Here is a 25,992-nt window from a genome sequence, read left to right on the forward strand (position 1 = left end):
GAACAGCTCCCCACAGTCCAGGTGCTCTGAGGGCCAGAAAGACCAGGGCAGGTCTCTGAGTGTGCTGGTCTGGGAGGTCAATTCCAGGCACTTCTGGAATTGATGGACTTGAATACTGACATAAAACATTTTCCCACGAGAAAGGAAGGTGAGTTATTTGCAAAAAGTCACTCCACTTTTCAGGCAAATGAGCCACTGGAGGTCCTGCACACCCACCAGTGGGTGGCTGGCTCAATACTTAGTGCCCGGATAGTGCATCTCTGGCATATGTTGGACATGGCTGTCTTGACATTCCTGGTCTCCCTAATGGCCCAACACCCTGTGCTTCCCACATGGAAGCATTCTGCAATGGTGGGTGTGTGAGCCAACGTGCTGGCCAGCAGGGACACAGTAAGGCACCTGCCTTGTCACACTCTTACCCATTTAGGCCTTTCTGCTCGGGCCCCTCTCAGCCTCTGCCCCAACCTCACTGCTTGAATCATCCAGACACAAGACCTCTCCATGTTCATTTTTATTTAAAGACTCAGAAACACAGGCATCATAGTTTGTCATCACTGTCAATTCTTTCAAAATCACACGCTGACATTTGTGTATAACAAAAACATCGGTGTGTGTGTGTGTGTGTGTGTGTGTGTGTGTTTGTGAACTGTGCAAAGTACAAAGAACTTCCCAGCCAGGCAGCTGAACTTGTTTGGGGTACCAGAGCCTGGCATTCACACATTGAGGCTGCCAGGGAACTGGCTGCCCACTGTCTCCCCACTCCACTTCTGAGGCCCTTAGGTGGACCAGATGTCCCTGTCACTTCAGTGCCTGCGGACCTCAGTGGTGGCTATGGACTCTATGCATTCCTCAAAGCAAGTCACTTTGGCTGCCAAATGCCACTAATAACCAAGATGTGTAAATTGCTGGGTCAGGGTAGAGTGTGAGGGTTCAGACAAGGTGTTGGTTTCATCTTAGTAGCCAAAATGAGTTTGTTCTGTAGGGCCAGATGGTGGTTCCCAGGGCAGGGTGCCGGGATCAAAGGTGCCCCTTCCTCCTTTTTCTCCTCCTGGCTCCCTTGGATTCTGTGTCTGCAGCAATGCCTCAAATCCCTTATTCTCCTCATTGTACTTCCAATCTCTACACCAACATCTGTACTGCCTGATAGGGAAACATTTATTTAAAAAAAAAAAAAAAGACAAAATCATCACAAGGTGGTAATTCTGTTCCTGCTCCCCTCTGTGGGCTAAATGGTCATGAAGGCTGATGGGATTTGATTGAATGTGTTTGAAAACAGCCCAGAGCACGGGTGCTGATCGTGCACTTCCCTGCTCTCTGTGAGTCCCACCTGAAAGGATGTCCTGGTGATGGCTGGCCTATGGCATTGCTTCCTCCCCAAGGTCATACCAATGCCTGCCCCAGCTCTGCTGCAAAAGGAGCCAGTTGACACCTTTCAAAGGCACGGGATGCTGGCCCCAACTCTCTGCTGTGAGGGGGTGCTGGGCCCTGCTGGGCTGCTGCCTCACCCACAGTCACTAGGCTGTTCAGCGATTCCTACCTACCACGAGCATCATGTAGGCAGTGGCTCGGAGAGGAAAGAAGATCCAAGTTAGTCTATTTGTTGCTTGGTAACTGTCTTCATTTTTAAAAAAAAGGCTTTCCTTATTATCTGGGGATTTGAGTTAGTTTTGGTCTCACTGGGGAACATGTGTCTCAGCAGGTTAATCCACGCACATTTTTGGTGATGGCATGATTTTAAACATGCACGATTTTTGTGCATTACAGGCAACTAATTTGGCACTGATGGCAAATGGTTACCTTCTGGTTGTCATTAACTCATGTATGGGGCTCCCCAGGTTTAAGCTGGATTTTGTCTTTCTTTGATTCAGAACAAATTTCTCAACTCTTATTAAATCTATGCTCATCTGGAGAAGGGAGAGGAACCTTTGTCTAGGTGTGATATCACCAGCATGGTAGCCACCTGGCAGTAACAAATAGCCAAGTAACATCCCCAAATAGGAACTCTGAAAATAAACATTTGGTATTTCAAAGGCATCACATCAGGCGAGGGAATGTGTTTCTGGATTTTGTTGCATCTTTGAAAACCAGGCAATCTTACATTACCAAAGGCTAATTTAGTCAGCCTAATTTAAACTTGAGTAGTTTTGTAAAAATAAAAAGAGGGGGCTTATGAATTGTGACTTTGAGCTGATAGGAACGTATTCTTAAGGTCTGACTCTCTTGAGAATGAGACTGCCTTCTCCAGTCTGTGTCTGGGAGGTCTGGGCTGCCGGGCTCAGGAGGAGGCTCTGACGGACCCCGCCCGGGACAGGGTGCCAGGATTAAAGATGCCCCTTCCTCCTTTTTCTCCTCCCAGCTCCCTTGGATTCTGGGTCTGCAGCAATGCCTCAAATCCCTTGTTCTCCTCATTGTACTTCCAGTCTCTACACCAACATCTGTACTGCCTGATAGGGAAGCATTTATTTAAAAAAAAAAAAAAAAAGACAAAACCATCACAAGGTGGTAAATCTGAACTCTGGTTAAAAACTGCACATTTCAGTACCAAGAAGTCATATTTTGATTATGCTAATTGTATTCATTTTCTCTAAAGCAATAAAAGGAAAATTCTGCCTTCCTAGGCTGGGGTTGACCTTCATGTTCTTTTTACTGCCACACAAAAGCAATTATAGTGACCCTTCCTTGAAATGGTTCCAGTTCTTGAAAAATAATTACCACTGTCTAGACATAGCACGGAGCTTTGGTAAGGGTTTAAAGAAATTGGTTTTTACCAAACTCCCTCCAACCACTATTTAAGTGGTTCCCTCTTCTCCACGGAGCAGTAGCCAACACTGATGTTGAGTACGTGGGCTTTTCAGAGTTTTCCAAAATTCACATGCTACGTATAAAAATTCTGCCCACTTGATATCAACTTAGATATTTTTTCTTTCAAGCTCAACCAAGTCATTACTGGTTTTACAAAAAGGCAGCACCAGATGTATGAAAAATAGGCAATGTATGACCTATTAGAAATATAGAAAGTCTAACAGCTTTACCTTAAAAAGATGTTGTAAGAAAGAAGCAATGCAAAGGGACAGTGGCGGCAAAAGAAATGTGTGGCTTATAACATGGGCAGGAAACAAAGCCAAGTGCGATCTGGCGCCTGCGATGGGAGCTGTGCGCTGGGCTGGCCCGGGGACCCCACGGACCTGGCGAAGGCCCGGGGCCGGGAACACCCTTGCTGTGCGGCCGGCTGGCAGGTGACTGAGGTATATAGAGAGGTGATGGAGCAATCTGGATCCCCCACAGGAAGCCCTGGGCAGCCCATCGAGGCATCACGCTGACGCCCTGGGCCCTGGGCCCTGGGCCGCCGCCCCTCGGCAGACTCCAGGCTCGGTGGGCAGCCAGCAAGCCCGCCGCCGCTGAGCAGTCCGGCTCGGAGCAAATCAACCCGCATCAGCAGCTTCTCTTTTCAATGACATTTCCTTACAGTTTACGCAGAGGGAAGCGTTTTTGTCGGAGATGCACCCCGGGGCGCGCTCTCGGTTGGGGGCTGCGGGTGGAGGCGCGACCCTGCGTCCCTCAGCTCCCGTCCTCGTCCGGGGTGGCCTGCCGGGAGCCGTGAGAGGGACCCAGGACCCTCGGCGGCCTGGACCTCCTCTCTTCACCCCCTGGGGACCCCGGGGAGCCTCGGTGCCCAGGAGCAGGGTGTGGGGCCGGTCCTCAGAAGCTCTCCACAAAGCTGCCTGGGAAGAGTCCGGTGCGGCCGTTCCTCTGCAGGGTTCCCTTGTACCAGCCGTCCTCTCGCTTCTTGTGCACAAAGACGATGTCACCTTCCTTCAGCTCAATCTCCGCCTCACTCTGGGGAGGGTAGGAGACCACCACGCGGTACCTGGGGGAGACAGACACCATACGGGGTGAGCCTGACCCCAAGGCCCGCTCTCAGGGTCTCTCTCTCTGTTCTTCCCTTCCTTTTCCCTGCCTGTTGTAAATTGTTATAATTTGGGGCTACTTCCTCCGCTTTTAAAAATTTCTACTTAAAAAAAATTTTTTTTACGACCTTTTCATTTTTTATTAAAATTTAAAAGAATTTCCCCTGGTGTCCTCCCAGAGCCCACTCCTGTGGCTGGGACGCTTCCCTCCCTCTCGCCCCTCTCAGACCGCAGTCCCCCCTGGGTGGGGCAGAGGACAGCCACTGTAGTCCCGGGGCAGACACGGGGGGAGGGCAGGACACGTGGCTGCATCCTCAGTTCTGTCCATCCTGGCTGCGTGACCCAGGGCTACCGTCCTCGCCTCCAGAGGGTGGGTTTCTTTCTCTGAAGAGCAGGGAAGTGGAGGACACCTCTTAGGTGGTGGCCCCATGTGATGTGCCAGGTGTTCTCGACATCATGTAGGTAAAATGGTCACCCTTTCTAAATGGCTCCGAAAATCTTAAGATGTTATGGCCTTAGCACCTGAACTGGCTGAAATCACATCATAATTGAGGCCCACGTTTTTACATATCTCATTTCTGAAAGACCTGGGTGCTTCCCCGCAGCCTGAGGCCTCTGTGGGGCCCTGTTTTCAGACCAACATGACATAAAATCCAACCAGAGACACGACTGTTCCTGTTGGTCCCTTGAAGGGGAGCTGAGGCCAGAGCTCTGACCCAGCACAGACCCCGGAGGATCCCCTTGGCCACGGCAGGTCCAAGGGATGTGTAGGCACTGCGTGCTGCCACCCTCAGCTCCCTGGATCTGAGAAAAGGTCTGACCCTCTGGCTAGCCCCTCACCAAGAATCTGAAGCCCCTGGGCCAGCACACACCCCACATCCCACACCTGTCCACCAGGCCTCAGAAGACGGTTAAAAACCATCTTCTAGGGGATCCCTGGGTGGCTCAGCAGTTTGGCGCCTGCCTTTGGCCCAGGGCGCGATCCTGGAGTCCCGGGATCGAGTCCCGCGTCGGGCTCCCGGTGCATGGAGCCTGCTTCTCCCTCTGCCTGTGTCTCTGCCTCTCTCTCTCTGTGTGTGTGTCTATCATAAATAAATAAATAAATCTTTAAAAAAAAAAAAGTCTTCTAAAATACCACCAGGGGCCAAGGAATGCATGCCCTGGTGCCTGTATCTCTCAGTGTTTCTCAGCCTGGCTGCTGTCACCTGTCCCCATTCTCCAGCCGGCTACACCGCTGACCCCTCAGGGAGCATCTCAGGGGCAGATCCCCGATGCCAGCCCGTCTGGTAACTATCATGGGCGGCGCTGCGAGGCACCCACCTGCCCCACGGCGCACGGAGGCGGCTCCCGGGCAGCAGCCAAGTCCTGACTGCAGCTGGGCTTTGTGGCTGGCAGGTGCAGCTGCTCCCCACTCCTGAAAAGCCCCAGCTGAAAGTCAGTGCAGAGCCCCGCATCCGGAGGGCTATCCTGGGGGTCCCTCCAGGGCACAGAGCTTGCCCACTCTGGCTGCCCGCCAGACCCTTGCCCACCAGACCCTTCAGTCGGTGTCCGTCAGGGGCTGTGCGGTGCAAACATCGGCGGCCTCCCCCTGCACTCGGGACGGCGGTGTGCTCAGTGCCCGCTGAACGCCTGCGCACTCCCCCACCGCCCGCTTGCTCGGGCTCCGTTCTGCAGGCTGCTGTTGCCCGCCACCTCCCTCGCCGTCTCTCTGGGGCTCACCGGTCCACGGGCCGGCCGGGACCCAGGCGGTGCCCACGGTAGGTCTCCTGCACTGGCAGGGGCAGGCGAGCTGGGGTCAGCAGCACCTATCACCCCACACTCTGGTTGTGCCCCCGGCCTACAACCAGCCCAGTACATAGGAGTGCAGTGACTGTGTGCCCGAGGGGACCTGGGGGGGGCCTGGAGAGGGCCCAGGGGCCAGAGGGTGTCGTGGTCAGCCCAGGGCAGGAGCAGCCTGGGAGCCTGGCGGGAGGGGTGAGGCAGCCGCTGGCCGAGGGCAGCTTCTGCTGCTGCTGTGGAGGCTGGGCAGGGTGAGTAGCTGGACTGTGGCCACGCAAACCACCTGGCGCACAGCCTCCCTGCCCAGGGTGTATACCTCACCTCCTGCTGTTGGCCTCTGGCCACAGGAGGGAACACCGGCCAGACGAATGGCCAGGAGCTGGGTGACCCATGGCCTTCAGGGTCCCCCATGAGTAGGGGAGGAGCCGTGTGCTGGGGGGGATGCTGCTGGGCCTCAGAGGGGCACCCCCAGCACACACTGTCTGCTGCTGTCTCCTGGCAGGGGAAGAGGGAAGATGTTCCCTGGGCTGCCAGCTGTTGCCTGTGCCCCCATCAGCACAACCACACGAGGGCCCCTGAAGGAGACCATTGGGTGTCCCAGCAGCTCTGTCCTGAGGACTGTCAAGGGGCTCTCTGCACGGGGCCTCTGACCTGTATGTTCTGGTTTGGAAGAAACCAGGACATTATAAAACACGTCAGCATTTCTTAAAAGTTCGGCCATAGACTACAGGACCCGTGGGTCAGGTTTCTGGCTCTATCCTGGACCTACTGATGAATCTCTGATGGGTCCAGGAAGTAGATTTTCTACCAGTTATATGGACGAATGTTTGCCTGCTGCTGTCTGAGAGTCAAGGTCAAAGTGCCAGCAAATCTTCATTCTTCAGCCACCTGCTGACAGGGCCTGGGGCGCTGGCCCATCAGAGGAGGACTGGGAAGTCACAGCTTGCAGCAGCTGGGGTTGGTGCCCCGGAGGCTGGGGGACGATGCGCAGGCAGAGACGAGCCAGGCCCCCACTCTGGGGAGCTCACAGTCCTGGCTTGCTCCGGGCTGTGAGGGCAGGGGGCAGAGAGCAAGGTGGCTCCTGGGGCCAACCTGGCAGGCCAGCAGGAAGGAAGCAGGGCCAGCCAGGCAAGCTAAGTGCTCTGCAACAGCTGCAGGTAAGGGAGGGCTGGGCCAGTTCTCACTGCTGTCTCTGGACTTCAGAAACTGGCTTTTAGGGTACAAAGGAGGAAAGAAAAGACAGTATGCCTCCCACCCTCCTCCCAGCCCTGAAACTGTATATGGCTGCCTGCAGCCCCCCCTGGAGGACAGATGGCCACTGTGTGGATGGGGTCTGTGAGAGCGACCAGCACTGCAAAGCCTGCACCCTCCCACGCCTCTGGCAGCCAGGCTGAGTATGCGACGGGCGGGACCAGGGCTGGCCTACCTGTGGCTCTCTGCTACCCTCTACCTCTTCTCCAGACACCCACCTCCCTCTCTTCCCCGAGGAAGAAAAGGCAAAGAATAACATGATTCCTCAGACTTCAGACACAAGTTTTGGCTTTTGCCTCAACTGCCAGATGTGAAACAACAAGCAACTCTGAAAATGTAATTTGCTAGAAAAAATAGTAATTTGGTGCTTCTGAGCAATTCAATGATTTAATGAGCCCAGATGGATGATGTGGGCCTTATGCTAAGAGTTGGGCATTTAACGTTTCTGTCCAGATCATTCCAAGACTGAGCTATTTTTCCTGATAGTCCCTGTTATAGACACAAAGGGCCACATGAACAGTTAAGGACAGCAGCTCCTCCCGGGCTAGGACTGTGGTGTCACCAGTCATGAGACAGCCCCGTGCTGAGTAAAGGTCATGTCAACCACGGATCACTTCCAGACACAGAACTCAGGAAACCAGAAGGCTGAACGTCACGATGAATTCTTACTCCTGCACCTTGCAAGTAGCTTTACGTGTGAGGTGTGGAGTGTCCTCAGCAAATGTGTCATCTGCAACTCCCTGACAACGTGGGTGCCAGGGGGCACTCCAAGGGGCAGGCTCTTCGGAGCACTTGCTTCTGGGCTGTTGAGGATGTGTGATTCCCAAGCTGGTAGACTGTGATCATGGCAGAGCAGGGCCCTCTAGGAGCCTGGAAATAAGCGTATGTCTTCATCTTGAACACTAAACTCCACCATCGTCACACGTATTATTAGTTGCCTGTTGCTGCTGTAACAAATTTCCACAGAATCAGGGGCACCATTCAGCATAAATTTCTTACTCAGAGTTCCTTAGGTCAGACATCCAATCCAGTCTCCTACCCTGGGTTCCTTCTGGAGGCTCTAGGGAGAATGCACTTCCCCCTCCGTAAGCTCCTAGAAGCTTCCTGCATTCCTGGCTGGACACTCCTTCCTCCACTTCAAAGCCAGCAATGGCCACTGGAGTCCTCACTGCATCACTCTGACCCTCTGTGCTGCCTTCTTCTTCTACCTACAAGGACTCTGTGGTCACACTGGGCCCAGATAATCCAGGATCATCTCTCCATTTTAGATCCAGCTGGTTGGCAACCTTATTCTGCCTGCAGCCTTCATTCCTTGAGATCATGTGAGGCCACACAGTCATGGTTTGGGGGATTAGGGCATAGACATCTTTGGGAAGCCATTATTCTGCCAACTATGACACATAACAGATCAAAGCCAAACATCTCTGAAATCCTAACAAAGCCAAACAATTCACAGGCTGGTTAGAGGTGAGGATAAATATATTGAGTGTGTGAGTACGTGAGAAAAACGACTTTCCAATCAAAAGTGGAGGAGGGGGTGCCAGTCAGCACCGGAGGGGTCATCACGTTATTCTTATGTATGTCACACCATTGCACATTATTACATATATTATTTCATATATTATTACTGTTCTTTTTTATGCATTCATGATTTCCTAGGTTTGGATCCATGTGTTTTACAAATATTATAACTACAAATAGATATTAATATCTGTACTTTGTATGTGGGGGAATGGGGACTCGAAGAAGTAAGACACCTATTTGGGTGAACTGGCTGGTAAGTGGTAAGCGTGCCCATTTCTCAGAGCCACTGCACAACTTCCCCAAAGTGTGAGAGCCAGGAGGGAGGCATCCAGAGGCTGGGGCAGTGGGACGGCTGGCTCGAGAAGTCCGCCACACCTGCCCAGGCTCGGCACATCCCTGCCAGGGAGACGAGGCATTAGACAATGGCACTGGGTCCAGTGACTATACCACTCTTATGTATTCCCGAAGTACCTTCCAGAAATGTGATTCCCTGCACACTGTCCATAGGGCATAATATATCCAGATGGCCCAAAGATTAGGTTTGCAAGGAAGACTTAGTAATGGGCACTCTGGTTTACACATTAGGCCTGTGGTTTTGGTGCCTATGGGTCTCCTGAGGGCTGGGCCTGCCCCTGGGGAGCTGACTTGCAGGCCTGGCCCCATGGGCCTGGGGGTAGCTCTCCAGGGTTTACTCTCCTGGGTGGCCTCCCTCCAGCCCACACTTCCTCCCTGTGGGAGCAATGTCTTCCTGAATCCTCAGGGGGGAAATGGAGAGACCTGAGGGAGTGTGTACATAGGAGACACCCACACGCAGCAGCCAGAGACCAGCCGCTCCACTCAGGGTGAGGGAAGCCCCTCCTCAGCATGCCGGTGGCAGACACTTCCTGGGAGTGTGAGCCCCGGGTGCCCTTTGTCTTCCTTCCACCGTGAACTGTAAGGTGGCCTTGCACACGCAGGCACTCTACAGACCTGTGGCATCTGCAGCAGGGAGTCTTGTTACAGCTGCTCCCCTCCAGCTGCAAGCTAAGTTTTATTCAGGAACCTGCAGTGCTCTAGGCCAAGTGCTTTCTGGACCTGTCCTAGCCTGGAGATGAAGCCTTTGCATTGTGAAACCCTCACTCCGACCTGCTGGGGCTCCCCAGGACATGAGGCAGCCTATGGGCTGTACAGGGTGAGGGAAGGGGGCATCTGGGGGCTTATTAGGCAGTCGTTGGTTTCAAGCTGTATTTTGAAAACTCTCATCACTAATGAGCTGCATGGCGTGCTGGGGACAAGCAGGGTGCCAAGAATCTCTGGGTACAATAAGCCCTGATTAGATGGAATATTCACAGAATGAGAGTAATTCTCTGAACTTTCTAGTTAATCAGAGACTTTCATGATTTTTTAGAATAGGTCTTTTAAGACCTTTTATTAAGGCGTCTGGAAGTTGAGGGATGTGAGGAGAACAGAAACCCAGGGGAGATATGAGAGCATGTCTGAAATACCTAGGTCTGTCCTTCTCAGGAGCCACCAGCTTTGTGATCCGAGGCAAAGGGACTGGGAGCCACATTCAGAAATCACAGGCAGCTGGTGGTTGGTCTTGTGGAAGGAAGAAGGTTCTGACATGAAAGAGCCACACAGTTGGAGGAGGCTCCCTGGAGGGAAGGAGAAAGAGAGAGAGAAGTGTGTATGTGTGTGTGGTGTGTGTATGGCATGTGTGTGCACATGTGTGGTGTGTGTGTGGAGTGTGCACATGTACGTGTGTGTGGTGTTTGGGGGGGTCTCTGTGTGTGTGCGTGTGTGGTGCGTGTATGTGTGCATGTATGCACCGTATGGTGTGGGGCATGGTGTGGTACGGTGAGCCCGGTCTCCTCGGGGCTGGGGATGTGCAGAGGGGAAGGCAGCTCATGGCAGTGGGCCCTGCAGTGACTGAGTCTGCACAGCAGGTGTAGGTCAGACACACAGGGCCGTGGTCACCTGTGGAGCACATGTAGGCGTCCTGGCAGGGCAAGATCCATGCAGTTTAAAGGATAGAGACACCCAGATCCCTCGGTGGGCAGATGATACATTGGGGCGACAGCTGACTGTGCTCCTCAGAGCGGCTGGGGAGCCCTGGGTTCAGTCCCTGGCTCAGCTGCTACCGAGCTGTGTGGTGTTGGGCCAATCCCTTAGCCTCTCAACAATCCTCAGCTTCCCATCTATGGGATGGGATGTGCTCTAGAGCTCCCATGAGGGTGGAGGTACCAAGCACAAGGCCCTTGGAGCAAGGTGGGACGCTGTGGGCCCAGCCTGGGATTTGGGGCTGGCACCACACCGCCTGCAGAGCGTCTGAGTGGCACGTCACCCCTGCTGGCTCTCGCTCTAGAAGTGGGCGGGAGCACGGCCCTGCTACGGCTGTGTCAGGGACCCCCAGGCCCTGCCACATGGGGAGCCCGGCGCCCGAGCCCGGAGCACCAACCCGGCCCCACGCCCACCCACCAGGTCTGCCTGTGGCGGTCTGTGTGGCCTGAGAGCCAAGAGTACCACCATCGGTTTTTTAAATGGTTGAAAAGCAAATCAAAATATGAATATTTCAGGACACAAGAAAATCACATGAAATTTAAATTCCCGGGGCCGTAAGTGGAGTCTTACCAGGAAACCCACACCCACCATTTCTGTGTTGTCTGCAGCTGCCTTCCCACTGTCACGGCCCAGCTGAGTGGTGGCAGCAGACCCCATGACATCTGCAGCATCCACCATCTGGGCCTTGACTGAAGAGGTGCATCTTCCCTCATCTACACGGAACCTCGGCCAGCCCGGCCTTGGTGCCAGAGGTCAGTGGGCGCTGGGGATAGCGGTGGCCTTCCCACCCCAGGCACCAGGGGATGCAGGAGAGGGCTGGCCGACATCAGTGTGGCAAAACAGGGCAAGGATCCTGACACATGCCAGGATCGCCTGCTCAGGAGGCCACTGGCAGTCTTACCACTTACACAGTGCTCGCTTAGAAGGGAGAGCTCATTCCCTCTCCGTGCGGTGCCCTCTAACCCTTATGTGAAGCTCTCGAAGGACCCGTCCACTGGGGGTGGGGGGGACACCAGCCTCCAGCCTTGGTAAAGTTCAACACCTAAGGCTCCTCAGGGGACCCAGTTTATTGCTCTGTACAACTCTAGGCTTAACTGTGAAATTCCTGGTTTTGGTAGAAAAGCAAATAAATATTGGCAATTTTGTGTGGTTCAACCCAAAAGATTATATACCTTGAAGCCAGATTGGGGGTGATGCTTTCTAATGTTAAGGTGTCAGAGCTGCTTCCGGGGTGGGGCACACAGACCACGGGATCAGCCTGGGGGTTCAGTCCAGGGGTTGAGGGGGTGTGGTCCCTCACCAACGTCATTGCTCACTCTCTGGGCTCAGGACCCCATCAGTGCCAAATTTCCTGACGAATCTCTTGCAAATCCTAAACTCAGGACCCCGGTGGATTCAGAATGTGAAATATGTTCCCTTCTTTCCCAAGTGTGTTTTATCTGATCCTTACCAACCAAGCTCAGGAACCGAGCAGATGTGGGTAAGAGGGACGTTTGGTCAATTTAATCTGAAGATCCCCTTGTCACTGTTCTTCCCAAATGGCTCCCATCTCGGAGACTAGCCTACACCAAGGTTCCAGAGGACGTGAGCCCTGCCCCCACCCTTACCTCTCCCTGGACAAAGGCTTGGGCTCCGGACGGATGGCAGCCATGGAGAGAGGTGCTTGCCTGGAGGGGGATGAGGAGAAGTTCAGATCCAAGGAGCCTGCCTTTCTGTGCAGCGGCTCCATCCCCACAGCACCCTGCATCTCACTCTCTATGGGGCAGGAGCCTGCCCTGCCATGCATGGACAGCGAGGACACTTCGGGCCCCACGGCACCCTGGAGTGAGGTGTCTGCTGCCACCTGGGCTTCGTGGGTTGGAGAGATGGACGGTGGGGAGCGGGATTTCTTCTTGGTGGAAGCCCCAGCGAGAAGCTTCAGCAGCCCACTCTTCTTTTCTTTCTGGAAAGACACACAGAATTGAAACCCAGTGGGTTAACACCCCTACGTTATCAAGTGGTAAGGGAAGTATAATCTTACTTATACAACATATACAACATAATCTTGTAAAGCACCGGTGCAGGTGCCCAGAGCAAACCCAGGAGGCCTGGGGGCAGGCGGAAGGCACTGGTCCCAGGGGAGGAAGCTGTGGGGGCGCCCTTCTCTACAACATCCCCCCTTGCCATCGAGGACCACCCCAGACTGGCACCCTCACTGGCTGAGTCAGAGGGGCCAACAGTCAACATGATTTGGTTCTCGTTACCCAGGAGGGGAGTGTAAGCATTCTCCGTCAGGATCCTGAGATCCACTCCTTCGGCCCTTGGGTTTATAGAACCAAAGCCCATGTGTCCTGCACACATCTTTGGAAACTCTGGGCAGCACTGTAAGCACACCTTCCTCTGCACATAATTGACTGTACCACATGGGAAACCTGAGTGTTATGTGTGCATGTACGTGTGCAAGCGTGTGCCCTGCATATATTCCCTGAGAAAGTCATGTGTGGGCGGGAAGGACCACTTGTCCCAGAATCCAGGGCAGCTCCCCAGGAGGGCGTCCCCTTCGTGGGAAACATCCCGATGAAATATCTTCACCTAGCAGGTGGCTTCGTTATTTTAAGAGGAAGGGCTGCTATGGGATGTGACAACCTTCAGGTAATGGCCCTTCACACACAAAACAAATGACCTGGTCAGAAGAATCTGCCGCCACAGTCACGAGGCCATCCATACGCTGTCCCACTAGACGTGCAGAGCTCTCCTGCACCAGAGCTCGCCCCCAGCTCTCACGGAGGATTCCTCATCACGCACCGCAAAGTCCCCCGCCGGCGGGACGATGGGCAGAGTCTGTACTGGAGATGCCCTCAGTGCACCCTCACGTCCTGGGGCTCAGGGCAAGCTCTTGATGGGTAACGGAGAGACAGACCCAGAGAAGGGTCCAGCCGTGTCCTCGGGTGCCCCGGCCCAGCCACCCTCTCTGCCCTGAACCCTTCGTATCACTGTCAGCAGTCGGCACGCCGGCCTCCCTCAGCTTGTGCCAATCACATGGAAGCACATGCAAGGAAGCGTGTGAACGCTGCCACTGAGTGATGTATGTGTGTGAAAGAGAAAGTGTGTACAAGTGCTTCTAGATCAATCCAATTGCCCTGGAACTGGAGTACTTGTATGGCCTTACTTGAGTTTAATTTTCTTTTTACAGATTTTGTTTATTTATTCAAGAGAAAGAGCACTCAAGAGACAGTAAGCACGAACAGGGGTGGGGGGTGGAGGGCAGAGGGAGAGGCAGACACCTTGCTGAGCAGGGAGCCCCACTTGGGGTTCAGCTCCAGGACTCCGAGATCATAACCTGAGCTGAAGGCAGACGCTGAACCAACTGCACCCCCCAGATATCTCTAGAGTTTGGTTTTCTAATGTTTTGGGGGAATCAGGTGGCAGGGGCTATGGGCACATGGCGTAGAACACACGCAAGTCTGAAACTGTAGCCACTGAGTCAGCGATGGCCACAGAAGAGTCTGCTTTGGTCACTGGGCTGAGCAGACCCGGAGCTGGGCTGACAAGATTTCCTCTTCCCACCTTCCTTGTCTGCATGGTTAGAGGCCCCTGGGGATAGCGGGCACGTATCAAAGGATGTGCACGTCCTTAAGCTAAGCCAGTAACACTTTAGCCTGAACGAGTCCATGTTTTTCTCCACTCTTAGCATTGATAGTGAAAGAAAGAATGGAAGCGGATGTCCTGAATACTGTCCCTGGTGAGGAGTTGCTGGCAGGGCGAGCAGACTGGTGGCAGCAGGTGGGCGTAGGGTAACATGGAGAAGGGAACCCCCCGTCTGTTGATGATGTCCTGCTTCCACAGGCATCAGCGCTGGGACACACTTAGGAGAGTTTCACGAGTGTGGCCACGAGGGGGCGCAACACAGCTGGCTCAGAGGCATCCTTGTCTCCCAAGTAGCAGGGGCTCCCGAGCCCACTACCAAGAGGTGCTGGCCGCTGGCTTCTCATGACAACAGTCTGCTCACCCAAGGCCACAAAGGGGAGGGCCCTGGAGGTGGGCGGGGTGGTGTCTGACGGTCCCCGGCCCTCTGGGAGCTCCGGAAGGCTGAGCCTGCCCAGGGGATCTAAGGAGCCATGTGGACCCCCACACCAAACACCCAGACACGGTTAGGTCAAGTCTCACGAAAGCTACGTGTGATCAAATGTTCACATCCCAGGTACTAATCCAGTGGGATGGCGAAGCTGCAGACTACAAGCGAGAATAATTTAATCTACAGCCCTGACAGTCTACCCTGAGCAATGCTGCCAGCGCTGTGGTCAGAGGGGCCCTGCGTGGGAAAGCACCGCCACAGAGACTGTCCCCATCACCCCAGACAGCACCTGTCTCTCCTCCATTCACAGCCAGCGTCCCTGACCTCTTCTACATGTGACATAAAAGTGGAAGGAGACAGAACGAGGATGTGCCCAGGGCTAGCGGGGAGCTGCCTCTTAGAGTTTCAGGGGTGAAACCACAGCCCTACCTGAGACACCCTAGCAGGTTACAAAATAAAAAAGGAAGGGCCGAGGGCCCAGTGTCAACCAGCATGACAGCTCCTGTGGGTCACATGGTGGTGTCCTTCTGTCTCATGGGCAGAGAAGAGGTTTGGCCAACAAACGCCCTCTTGCAAGGCACCACTGAGGGACAGAAAGCCCTGGAGCTGTGGGCCGGGCCCCGGTGAGTGTGCTGCAAGGGACACAAGACAGAGCCACCGGGCTACGGAGCAGGTTTGCAGGGAATTCTGGCCTTAGTTGTGCTCTGGAAAGAGGTGCAGGAATGTGAGGGGTAATTTTCCTGCCTTAGTTCTCCACGATCAAATATGACAGATCATTCTCTTAATTTGACTTTGGCAAACACGGATATCACGACTGGAAAAAGCCTCTCCTTTGCCGTCCACGACAGAATTCTGCTAATGCCTTAAGTACCAGGGGATTACAAATGGCTGTGGAATTTGGTGAACTAGCAATTCCATGCACACAGAATTCACGAACATGTGGGTAGGTGTTCCAAGCCCTTCCCCTGGCGGTGGTCCAATTTTGGTGACACAGGTAAGAATCCACTCATGAGACTCTGAAGGTGGCAGGGAACAGACTTGCCGATCAATTTTAGGAGCAACGCCATGGGACAGTAAGAAGTTTTAGAGGACACAATTTCAGGTTAATCTGGACAAAAGGAAGATGGATTTGTTGGGGTTTCTTCTGGGACCAAGACTAAATTAGGGACTTTCCTGAGCCCAGTCAGGTGCAGAGAATGGTGATCCTGCAATGGTTTTGGGGGCGGCCCTTTCAGGTATGCTGCCAGAGAGTCCCTGCTGCCCTGCACAATTTCCTGCCTGCATCTGCACCTCCCTCTATGGCCTGCCTTCCCCTCTCCAGAGGAGGAACACTTTCTATCCCAAGGCCACAGGGCAGCCATTTCAGCCTTGTGGGGGACCCTGAACAGTCTGAGCTGTGGGAACAAAAAGCCTCTCTCTTTCAGTCCTGGCATGTGGGAGGCACATGGGCAGGGAAAAGTACCCTCACCTTCCGTCTTCTCCCAATGTGAGTGATGGGCTACTCCCGTGAGTGAGAGAGGCTCCCTTCACAGTGCTCCACACAGGCAGCAGTCCCATGCTGCCTGGCTCCCCTTCCTCTGCCTCTGGAACACACAGGAGCACAGGGGCAGCCCAGGCCAGCCTCAGGAAGGCCCAGCTCCATGTCCTGGCTCTGCCCACACTGAGCAGTTAAGATGACAAATGGCAGAGTACTTTTTAAACTACGAATGCATGTCACAAATATTTGATTGTGTGGCTCTTTTTATGATGTGTTTATATGATGTGTTAATTTTAGGTTCCTGCAAAACACCCACCACCTAGTTAACTCCCAGTACACTTTTGTTAAATGAAGAAAATCAACTTCATTTCCACCCGAGGCAAGTGTCTCACTGTTAACCCTTAAGAGGTCCCACCAGTCAACATGGGGTCTCTTGGCTCTCCAACTATGGCTACAAAGAACCAGCTAGGGAGTTGGATAAGTATAATGCTGGCCCCACCCTCAAAGATTCTAACTCAGCAGGTCTGAAATGGGGACAAAAGAAGTGATTCCTGATCCAGAACCCAGGAAGGGATCAATTACAAGCCACCGGTCATGTGTGACCTGCTAATGATTCCAGAAGACTACAGATAGTGCTGTAAAAACCCAGAGAAGGGACCAGCTTCAGGGGAAGGTGATGAAACCAGGTAGTTCACTGAGCACCTACTAAATGCCCAGCCCAGGGAACGTGCATGGGTTTAAAGCTGTGCTTGGGAGTGCTGACATGCACGGTGTGCGGATTCTAAGCTGAGTGTCTGAGCTGTCCACTAGCTCCCAGGTGGGGCCACCTCCCTCGGTGCACTTTGAGGGGCAAGGCTAATGTACTAGTAGAGGCTCAGCAAGCAAGGCTGGCCACACCAGGCAGAGGAACAGGCTCGAGCCAACAACTGCTGGCACCAGATGAGGTAATTCCAGAAGCCCCGCCTCTCAAGATACACATGTAGTTCTGAAAGCCTCCCTCAGCATTCTCATGTTAGGGAAGGAAGAGCTTACGAATTGCGTTAAAAAATTTTATGTGTATATGCACACATGCACACTAACACATACGTACACACACACCCTAAAATAAAGTCAAGCCGTACTTTAAAAGCACCATCTGAAAACCTAACATTAAAAGAAGAGATATTTGAAGGGGTTCATTCATTATAGGAACATCATAAAACATCTTATAAATAAATAATAAAATAATAGTTTTTGTTATGATTAAAATAGGGGCCTCCCTAGGGGCCTTAATTGTTTTACAGAACATTAAATGTAAAAACTTGGCAAAAGGAAAAAGAAATTTAAAGCTTAAATTAAGAACTGCTGCCAGTTAAGAGTTAACCAAAAAATTATGGGAAATTCTCTGTGAAATTATGAAAAGCCGAAGGGAATAGAATTTGATTTATAAAATGTGGCATTAAAATTTTCAGGGATACAACTCATTTCACAAAAATGAAGTAAACCTATAAATGTGACCTATAAGTACCACGTTGTGTTTTTGTTTTTTGTTTGTTTTATCAGGTTGTCTCCCTCGTTAACCTACGTTAAGGAAGGTGGCCATGGCATAGCTCCTCTCAAAGAGACTCTTAATTCTTATTTTGTGCAGGGAAACACTTAATAAATCACTGGCCAGGCACACAGCGAACGCTGGGCCACCTGCAGTGGCCAGACTTGACAGTCTGGGAAAACCTCAGCTGGAAGAATCCCCAGTATGATGCCAGAAGATGGGGACACGCTCCGTGCGAAGTCAGAAGGCTGGCTGCGACCTCTTCCTTTGCAAACAAAGGATCAAACACAGTCACACATTTTCCCTCTGCATTTGCGTGAGCTGAGGCCCAGGAGACAATGGTCGCGTTCAGATCATGTGTGGACACTGAGGAACCTGGTGGCATCTGCAGGCCGAGGGAAGCATAGAAATATTCCTTGCAGACTGTTACTATTAGTTACAGGGGTGGGGGGTGGGAGTGGGGGTGGGGAGGGGCAGGCACAGGAGGGAGGCTCCAGGCAGCATTTCGCTTTTGTGATGCACTCTTATTTGTTTGAGTCATTATGTCAAATGTGTATTTCTTTTAGTTTAATGGGGGAACCATAATAAAGGAAAAAGTTGCATTCTGTTGCTCTGAACATAATGGTCCTAGAGGTGATAAACCAGGGGGAATTTTTGCTGTTAGCTTATGGAGGAGGTGGTTTTGTAAGAGGGGACAGTTGGGGTAGCCTTGAGGGCTGGGCTGATTTGATTGGATACGGTGAAATGGGTGGGCTTGGGGGTGAAATGGTCCCACTGAGGGATGAGAAGGTGTGGAAGGAGCAGATGAGATGCCTGGGAGATGAGAAAGGCAAGCGACAGCATATCTTGATGGCCATAAGAACAAGCTGAGGGGCTGAAGTCAGCTTGGCAGACGCTAGGAGCTGCAGGGAGCTGTGCTGGAGGCGGAGGTGGAGGAGAGGAGGAGAGCAGGTGAGTGAGTGACTCTGGTGTGGCCAGGTCAGTGGCATGTGGCCATGGCTGAGGAGCCTGCGTGGGGACCATGGGACTACAGACAGTGATGATGACAGCCACAGGGCACTTAGGGGGAAGGTGATGCCAGCTCCTGCCAGCTGGAGACAGGAGTTGGGGCACGTGCGCCCTGCAGCCAGGAACTTGCTCTGTGCCGGCATGGGCACTGCAGGCTCTGGCTGACACAACCGGCGGAATGATCAAGAAAGCCAAATCCATGTAGGAAGAGAGCCAAAGAGTTCTCAGGAGCTACATCAATCCACGGTCAGCCAGGAAAATCACATTGCAGGCATCGGTGGCCTCCAGGATGGCCAGAAGCTTGGAAAGTGGGGGTGTCATCCTCACGCCCCTTAGATTGACTTGCAGCTGCCTGTTTAGGAAGGAGCTGGTGAGACTAAAGTGTGGTCAGAGGCCCGATGCACATGGATTTGGCATGACAAACAGTGCCGGGGGCTTCAAGGAGCCTTTAGGTTCAAAATAAAAAACCAAGGGACGTGGCGCATCCTTATCTTCATATACTGAGTCTGGCTTCCAGACAGCCAGGTACACTTGGAAACCTTTTGATTAGAAATTTATGTTTGGAAAGTTTCCTACTGGAGATGGGGAAACAGTAATTAAAAGCTATGCCCTGGTAAAATTTTGATGGGGAAAGGCACATCTTTGCCTGAAAACATAGTTACTGTGAGAGCAGAGAAAGGGTTATAACAATATAAACGTGTAGTGCTCTTCAGAAAGGGTAGAAGAATAGAGGAATATAAGATCTACAATAAATAAAGAGGAAGAGGTTAACAAGCTAATTAAAAGAGACAGAAAAACTGTGCATTTAGCTATTGGCTATTTTAGACATTAAAACATCTTCAAAAATACTGTCCTCAAACGACCAAAGTTGAACATTGATTCCTGAAAAAAATGCAGAAGGGAAGCAGCAGATAACAATGTGCCAATCTAACTGTGCTTTCTCTAGCTTTTGTTTTTGATGGGAGAGATGCCTGCTCCAGTATGCTGCTTCTCTCGCTCCTCCTGAGGACGGAAACCATTAAGTGAAGCCTTTGTTCAGTGTTCTGCCCATGGCACTGTGCTGGGCACTCTGAAAAGGGAGCCGAATGGGCAGAAGAGAAAGTGGGAGTTGGTTCTGGGTCCTTCAAAGCAGAGCCACAGGCACTGTGACAAAGACAGCAGTTTGTCAGGATCAGAAACAGAGGAAGAACACTGAGGAGCTGGGCCTGGCGTGGTTTGGGGCCACCAGCCAAGTTCAATGCAGCAAGAAAGACCTCCTGAAGCAGAGGATACCCTCTTCCTGAGGAACTTCCAGATGGCACATCATGACCGCCTTGAAGATGGAGGGAGCTGGGTGGCACTGCATTTATCAGCTGACTGATCGTGAACAAGTTACTTGACTGCTCCTAGAAGTCACTATGAGCCGGGCCCCAAGTCTTGGACATCATCAGCTCTGAGATTCTTAAAACAACCCAGTAAAAAAAACACAATCTCCGAGATTCTAAACAACAGACCCAGGGTAATCAACCAGAAAGAAAGTTGCACGATCTGGATTGAGGCCCAGGACTTGATTCCAAATTTTAATGCCAGCTCTACTGCTTTGTCCTGAGAGCTAAGGCACGGAATCCCAATATGGCACCAATAAGTGGGAGGCCCCCCGGCCATGCCCTGCCGAGGTTTTCATGGTTTAAGTCACTTCGTGGATGGGCACTGAGGTATTTACACAGAGCAGTGATTACAGAACTCCAATGAGGACTACATGATGATAAAACAGGGGGTTGGCGAGTTACCCCTCATGAAACAGCCACTCTTTGCTCCTCTGGGCTGCTTCTTCAGGATGGGGCGCTGCCAGTACCCTCAACACTGGTGGGGGACTACTGAGGATGGCAGGGAAAGCCCCTAGCGAGTGCCCAGCACACAGTGGGCTGTCGACAAGGCCTCTCAGCTATGGTGGCGGTGCATGCCGGCATCTTCATCCTTCCTCTGGCCCCCAGCCAGCTCGCATTCCTGGGAGCCATGGCCGACGTCACAGGAAGGCTCATGCGTCCACTTACCCACCAAAAGGAAGATCGAATAGGACTCAAGGACCAGCTACATATCCCCTAGCCTCTGGAAGCCTCTTGTGCAGTAAGAGGCTGAGAAAGATCCTCCGAGTCCCTGAAACGATGCACTCAGGCTCCCAACTGGAGGAAACACCCTGGTGTCTACTGAAGGGCAGGAATGTTGTGAGAAGCAAACCGCACCAACCATATTGTTTTCCCTTGTTTTGTTCACACTCAGCTTGCCGGGTGGAAAGCACCAGGTGCCCTTTTCATTTCTTAGAAAACACAGTAAATAAATATGGTGACAACATGGTGGGGACTAGAACTTGAGTGCAGAGAGACAGCACAGAACCGCCTTAGCCAGGCTCTGGTCACCCTGGATGCGACCTGTCCAGGGCACCGGCCTTCCTCATCAACTCCCCGCTGAGCAGGGCCTCTCGTGGGCTCCTTGCCTCCGTACCATGTACCATGGTTCCTTCCCCTGCCCTCTGCACAGCTGCTGGATTCTCCCCCCCCCCCCCCCCAGGACACTCAGGGACTTTGTCTCCTGCTTCACTCTAGAGTGTCTCCTGCCGAAAGCTTTGACACACGATTGGCTCTTCTGTGGTGAAAGCATCTCTAGCCCCAAGGTCTCAAATGAGCTCTAGGTGTTTTATCTGCAACCTCATCTAGACATTCTTTTAAGATAGAAATCCCACAAATAAAACCATCAACAGATGCCTGAAGCTCTGGGCCAGAGGGCGCGCACACACACACACACACACACACACACACACACACACACAGCAGATGTGAGCCCTCAGCACCAGTGGCAGGCCAGTGCCCTGGCCTCCGAGCCACGGGTCCTTGTCCTCCTCAACACAGGGCAACGGCTCCAGGGCACCTGGCTGCTAGGGTGGGGTCCACACCCCACGGAGGCTGTTTCTCCAAACTTGCAAATAATGGCAGCCCATGCTCATCCTCCCCCAACCTCCTTGCTCATCAGGCCCGTTCACAGGGCCCCTTTCCAGAGGCCTGACTCACTCTCTGATTTCCTTCTCAGTCAGGCAGGCAACCGCACCACTGTTTTACACAGGAGGACAGACAGCTCAGCCAAGAGGCAGGGGGGCACTGACCACGTGCCCGGCGTCTGGACACCATTGGTGTGTTCGTGCACCTTCTCTCAGCTGGCTTGAGCTGCTGTAACGAAACGCCAAATATGGGGTGGCTTACACAGCAGCAGTGTATGTTCTCACAGCCTAGAGGCTGGACATCCATGAGCGGGGCGCCAACATCGTCAGGCTCTCGGCGAGGCCTCTTTTCCCGGCGACACATGTCCAGCCTCTCACCGAGTCCTTGCGTGGCTGTTCCTCACTGCAGGTGCATGCAGAGGAAGCCAGCTCTCTCTTTCTCTTCTTCTAAGGCCACTAATCCCATCATGGCGCCCCACCCTCATGACCTCATCTAATAATTAGCCCCCAAGGCCTCATCTCCAAAGGCCATTGCACTGGGGCTTTGTCATATGAATTTGGGTGGCAGGGGACGTAAACACCCCTATATTCATGTCCTTCTCGTGCAAAATTTTGTCCATAACAAAATACCAGACTATACCCAGACACTAGCAAACTTCCTTTCTTGCAGCCTACCAGCTGGAGGTCCGCGGTTAGACGCCAGCATGGTGAGGACTGTCTCCCTGCTTGCAGACAGCGCCCCTTCTCGTGTTGTCACATGGCCTCCCCTTAGGTGTGCAGGTGGAGGAAGGTCTCTCTCTCCCTCTTCTTCTATGGCCACTGATCACAACCTGAGGGGCCCACCCTCATGACATCATCTAACCCTCATTACCCCCCAGACGATCCACCTCACCCTGGGGGGTTAGTCTTTCACTTATGAATTTTGGAGGGACGTGAACACTCAGTCCCAGACAGTACTTTATGTAACACAGCTGTTATAGGGGTCACAGTCACCTGATTCACAGATGAGGAAATTCAAATTCAGGGAGATGAAGTGGGTGGGATTGGGCTTTGGATCCAGGTCTTGACAGTGAATCCCAGGCCTTCTCTACCTGTCACGCCACCTGCCATTCCCACTGCACTTGATGAATGAGCAAATGGAGGGAGGGTTTGTTATTCCTTCATCACTGGTGTCTTCAGGGCCTCTGGCCTCGACCCTCTCTCATCCCTGATCCACCCCATATCCCAGGGTCTGGCCAAAGTTCTGGAGCATTACTTGTGTCTGCTGAATCTAATCAGGCTTCACTTACTGCCCCTGACAGTCACACCTCCAGGGCTGGACAGGCTCAAATGCCCCCATAGGTCCCACAGTTCCTTGAACCAGCCTCCATGCAGTGAAACTCTCAGAGTGACAGACATTGGATGTCATCTCCAGATCTAACAGAGCCAATGTGGGTGGGGCAGTGGAGTCACATCACAGGGACAGAGCCCTGGCATCCCCGATTCCTGTCCTGATTGTTCTCTTTCCTCTTGGCCCCACTGCCACCAAAGCCTTCCCCAGGGAGAGCTCCTTGCACGCACCCCCAGGTCTTAGGCCCAGCCCAGGGCAGCACCCCACCAAAGTGCTGAACAGGGGTCAGAGCCTGGTCGGCCTGTGGCAGCCGCACAACCAACTTCTTTGGTGTGGGCCCACGGTACTGTCACTCCACACAGCAGGTGAGGCCAGGGTCATGGCATCCTGGGCAGGTGTGGCCCACCATCAGTGGGTGCTGAATGAAGAAAGGACATGCATGGCTTGGAAGATATGCATCAGGCTTGTTGGGTGTGCACTAGGAAAGGACAGGTCACAGGGCACTGGGATACTCATTCTGAAGCTGAGATAGCAGTCTGAGACTCCAGACAAAGATGGGAAAGACGGGCAAGGCAGCAGAGCAACAAAGAGCAGGACACAGACCGCCTGTCTACTCCAGTCCAACTACCTACCAGCCATACACCTTGGACAAGTGCCCTAAAGTTTCTGTGCTTCAGAAGTGGGGTAACAATAGCACCCCCCACAGAGAGTTATTATGGGGACCAAATGGAACCATGCATGCTATATGCCTGACACCTGGGAGATGCATGCTTGTCTGCAGTCATAGTCACTGTCACTGTCCATGGAGATGCTGGACTCAAGGCCTTCTTTCTGCAAGAATAAGTCTTGGTATGAATGACACGTGTCATTTCATAGCTGCTTTTTACTATGTTGGAGAAGAAAATATGACCCCTCAGCCAAAGGAACAGTGCGGAATCTGGTCTTTCCTTCTGAATCAATGGTCCTCTCAAGTAGCAATGTTGAAGTCACCCTTCCTACAGGCTGTGGTGACAGGTCTGGCCCAAGGGGACATACCACTTGTGCAGCACTGAGCTGTAGAGGGCTGTCAGATCCACAGAGCAGTCCAGGCCCCTCTCCCTACTATTAAGAAACTGACAATCTATTTCAACTGAAAAACAAGGAGGCAGGGGGTGGTGTAGGTGCCCAGCACTGACAGGTGGCAGGCGTGGACGGGGCTGTGAAGTTCAGTAGGAGGGCTCCTGGCACCTCCAGGCCACTGCTTCCTTTGCCCATGTCACTGGGAGCTGGAAAGCCAGACTCTACAAGATAATATATTCAACAGAATTTACTCTTGCACTTAATTTAAAAGTACTGAATCCGAGGTAGCCCTAATAGACAAGCAATGTTCCGGCTGAACTCAGGGAAAGAGTGAGAGGTCACAGAGCTAGATCCTAAGTCCCCTCCCATTCACCCTCTTTGTGAAGTGACTTTGTACTCCCCTTGTTACATGATAGGAGTTACGTCTCATCCACATGGGCCGGGGTCATTGGGATAGCCTCGGCTGATAAGCACTGGAAATGCCAGTGGCAGGACCGTGGCAGGAAGATGCCATGCACTCATGCTCGGAGCCCAGCTGCCACACTGCAAAGAAGCCCAAGCTGCCCACTCATAGAGACCCTGGAGAGGCCACAGCTGGTGTTTGAAGAACAGCCTAACAGAGGCGCAAGCCAACTGCCAAACCTGTAAGCAAAAACACTTCCCAACAGACTTCTTTGGAAAATGTTACAGAAACATTGGAAATGTACAATTGAAGGCTCACCAGGCATCCAAATAATAGATGAGAAGAATTCTGTCAAGAGAGATGCCAAGACCTGAGCTTCAATATATTTTTACTGAGTTATCGAGTTCTAGATAACCTAATACAACCAAGTCAAAAAGGAGACCAACCAGATGGGGTGTGCAGAAACTAGAAGGCCCATCCTGATTTCCAGGCTTGACTGGGAATTGGGGTAGAAGGGTTTTACCCAGAGGATGCATTTTTCAGACAGCTCACAGAATCCAATCCATGCAAATCTGAGCATATCAAAGAGACAGATCAGTGGCTTTACAGGAACCAAGAAAGAGAGAAGAAATAAAAAAGAGACAGAAGGTGAGACTGAACAAAGCTGTGAGGACATAAAAGCATTTAAATTGCTTTTCCCAAATGCTGCCTCCTACCAGGGAAGCTCATTTCCCTCGGCAAAGACACTGCTCAGCTAGCTTAGAGGACTTGGTGGGCCTTTTGTCACTGTCATTGGACAGTATGCTCAGGGGACTTATTCCTCAAAGCCCTCTCTCAGCCTTGTTGGTCCTCACCGGGGTGAGGGAGGCCAGGAGGCAGACATGTAAGAAGAGATCTCTGGGCAGGTCTACACTGAAGGGAGAATTCCATGGGGGCTGTGATCCAATCACTTCAATTCCCAACTCCTGCTGGGAGAACCTAAGTAAGGGCTAGCTCTCCCCTACCCACACGTCTGGTGGGGACAAAGACTTTCTGATCTCCTGATCTCCTTTTAGGGACTTCAGGATTGGGTTGGGAGAGGGCCATGGGGAACCACCAAAAGCCATGGCTATGGTAATGAGTGATGGCAGCTGACTGTATATGGCTTGCCATTTCTTCCTTGGAGGGCAGAGAGTGACTCTACAGGTGAAGGCTGTGTCTTTGTAGAGATGTGAAAAGAAATTTTCTCTCCTCTGGGTCAGTTCCTAATAGTCACTACAGGACCAGAGGGCCCCCTACTCTGGGGGAAGGAAGTGTAAGCTTAGAAGATTTTCCAGTTTTCCTCAAGGCTATGGTCGTTCAGGGTCAATGTCTTCATAATCACCTGTTGAGGCTCCTGGAGAACCCAAGGGCACTTTAGAGGGCATTCAAAAGACCAGTATCCTTAGTTCTTGACATAGTAGAGTCCAGCTTAACAAGAACATTCAGATATTTTGTATATGAGATCTCATTGTAGGATCTGCTTGAAGAGTCTAAGACGATCTGAGTAGGAACCTCACCTTGGGGTTGTGCCACAATTGTCAAAGGCTCATTATGCACACGGTCATATCTGCTCTTCACCCAATCCCAAACTATGACAGCACCGGCGGCATTCCCTATGAATGTCACACTGAAGGATGTT

At 52.4% G+C, this 25,992-nt stretch overlaps 1 protein-coding gene across 1 annotated transcript in view; it reads right to left on the reverse strand.

Moving 5' to 3' along the window:
- Window positions 1-493: 493 nt before the first annotated feature.
- The window catches only part of SH3RF3 (SH3 domain containing ring finger 3), a 355,587-nt gene continuing 330,088 nt past the window's right edge, over window positions 494-25,992 (reverse strand). The window contains exons 10-11 of the mRNA XM_077915849.1: window positions 12,110-12,444; window positions 494-3,868 (exon numbers count right to left, since the gene is read on the reverse strand). Of these exons, the coding sequence (XP_077771975.1) occupies window positions 3,700-3,868; window positions 12,110-12,444 (504 nt within the window). The 3' untranslated portion in view covers window positions 494-3,699. The remainder of the gene's footprint in view (window positions 3,869-12,109; window positions 12,445-25,992) is intronic.

Source organism: Canis aureus, chromosome 11 (genome assembly GCF_053574225.1).
Source record: "Canis aureus isolate CA01 chromosome 11, VMU_Caureus_v.1.0, whole genome shotgun sequence".
Taxonomy (NCBI): Eukaryota; Metazoa; Chordata; class Mammalia; order Carnivora; family Canidae; genus Canis; species Canis aureus.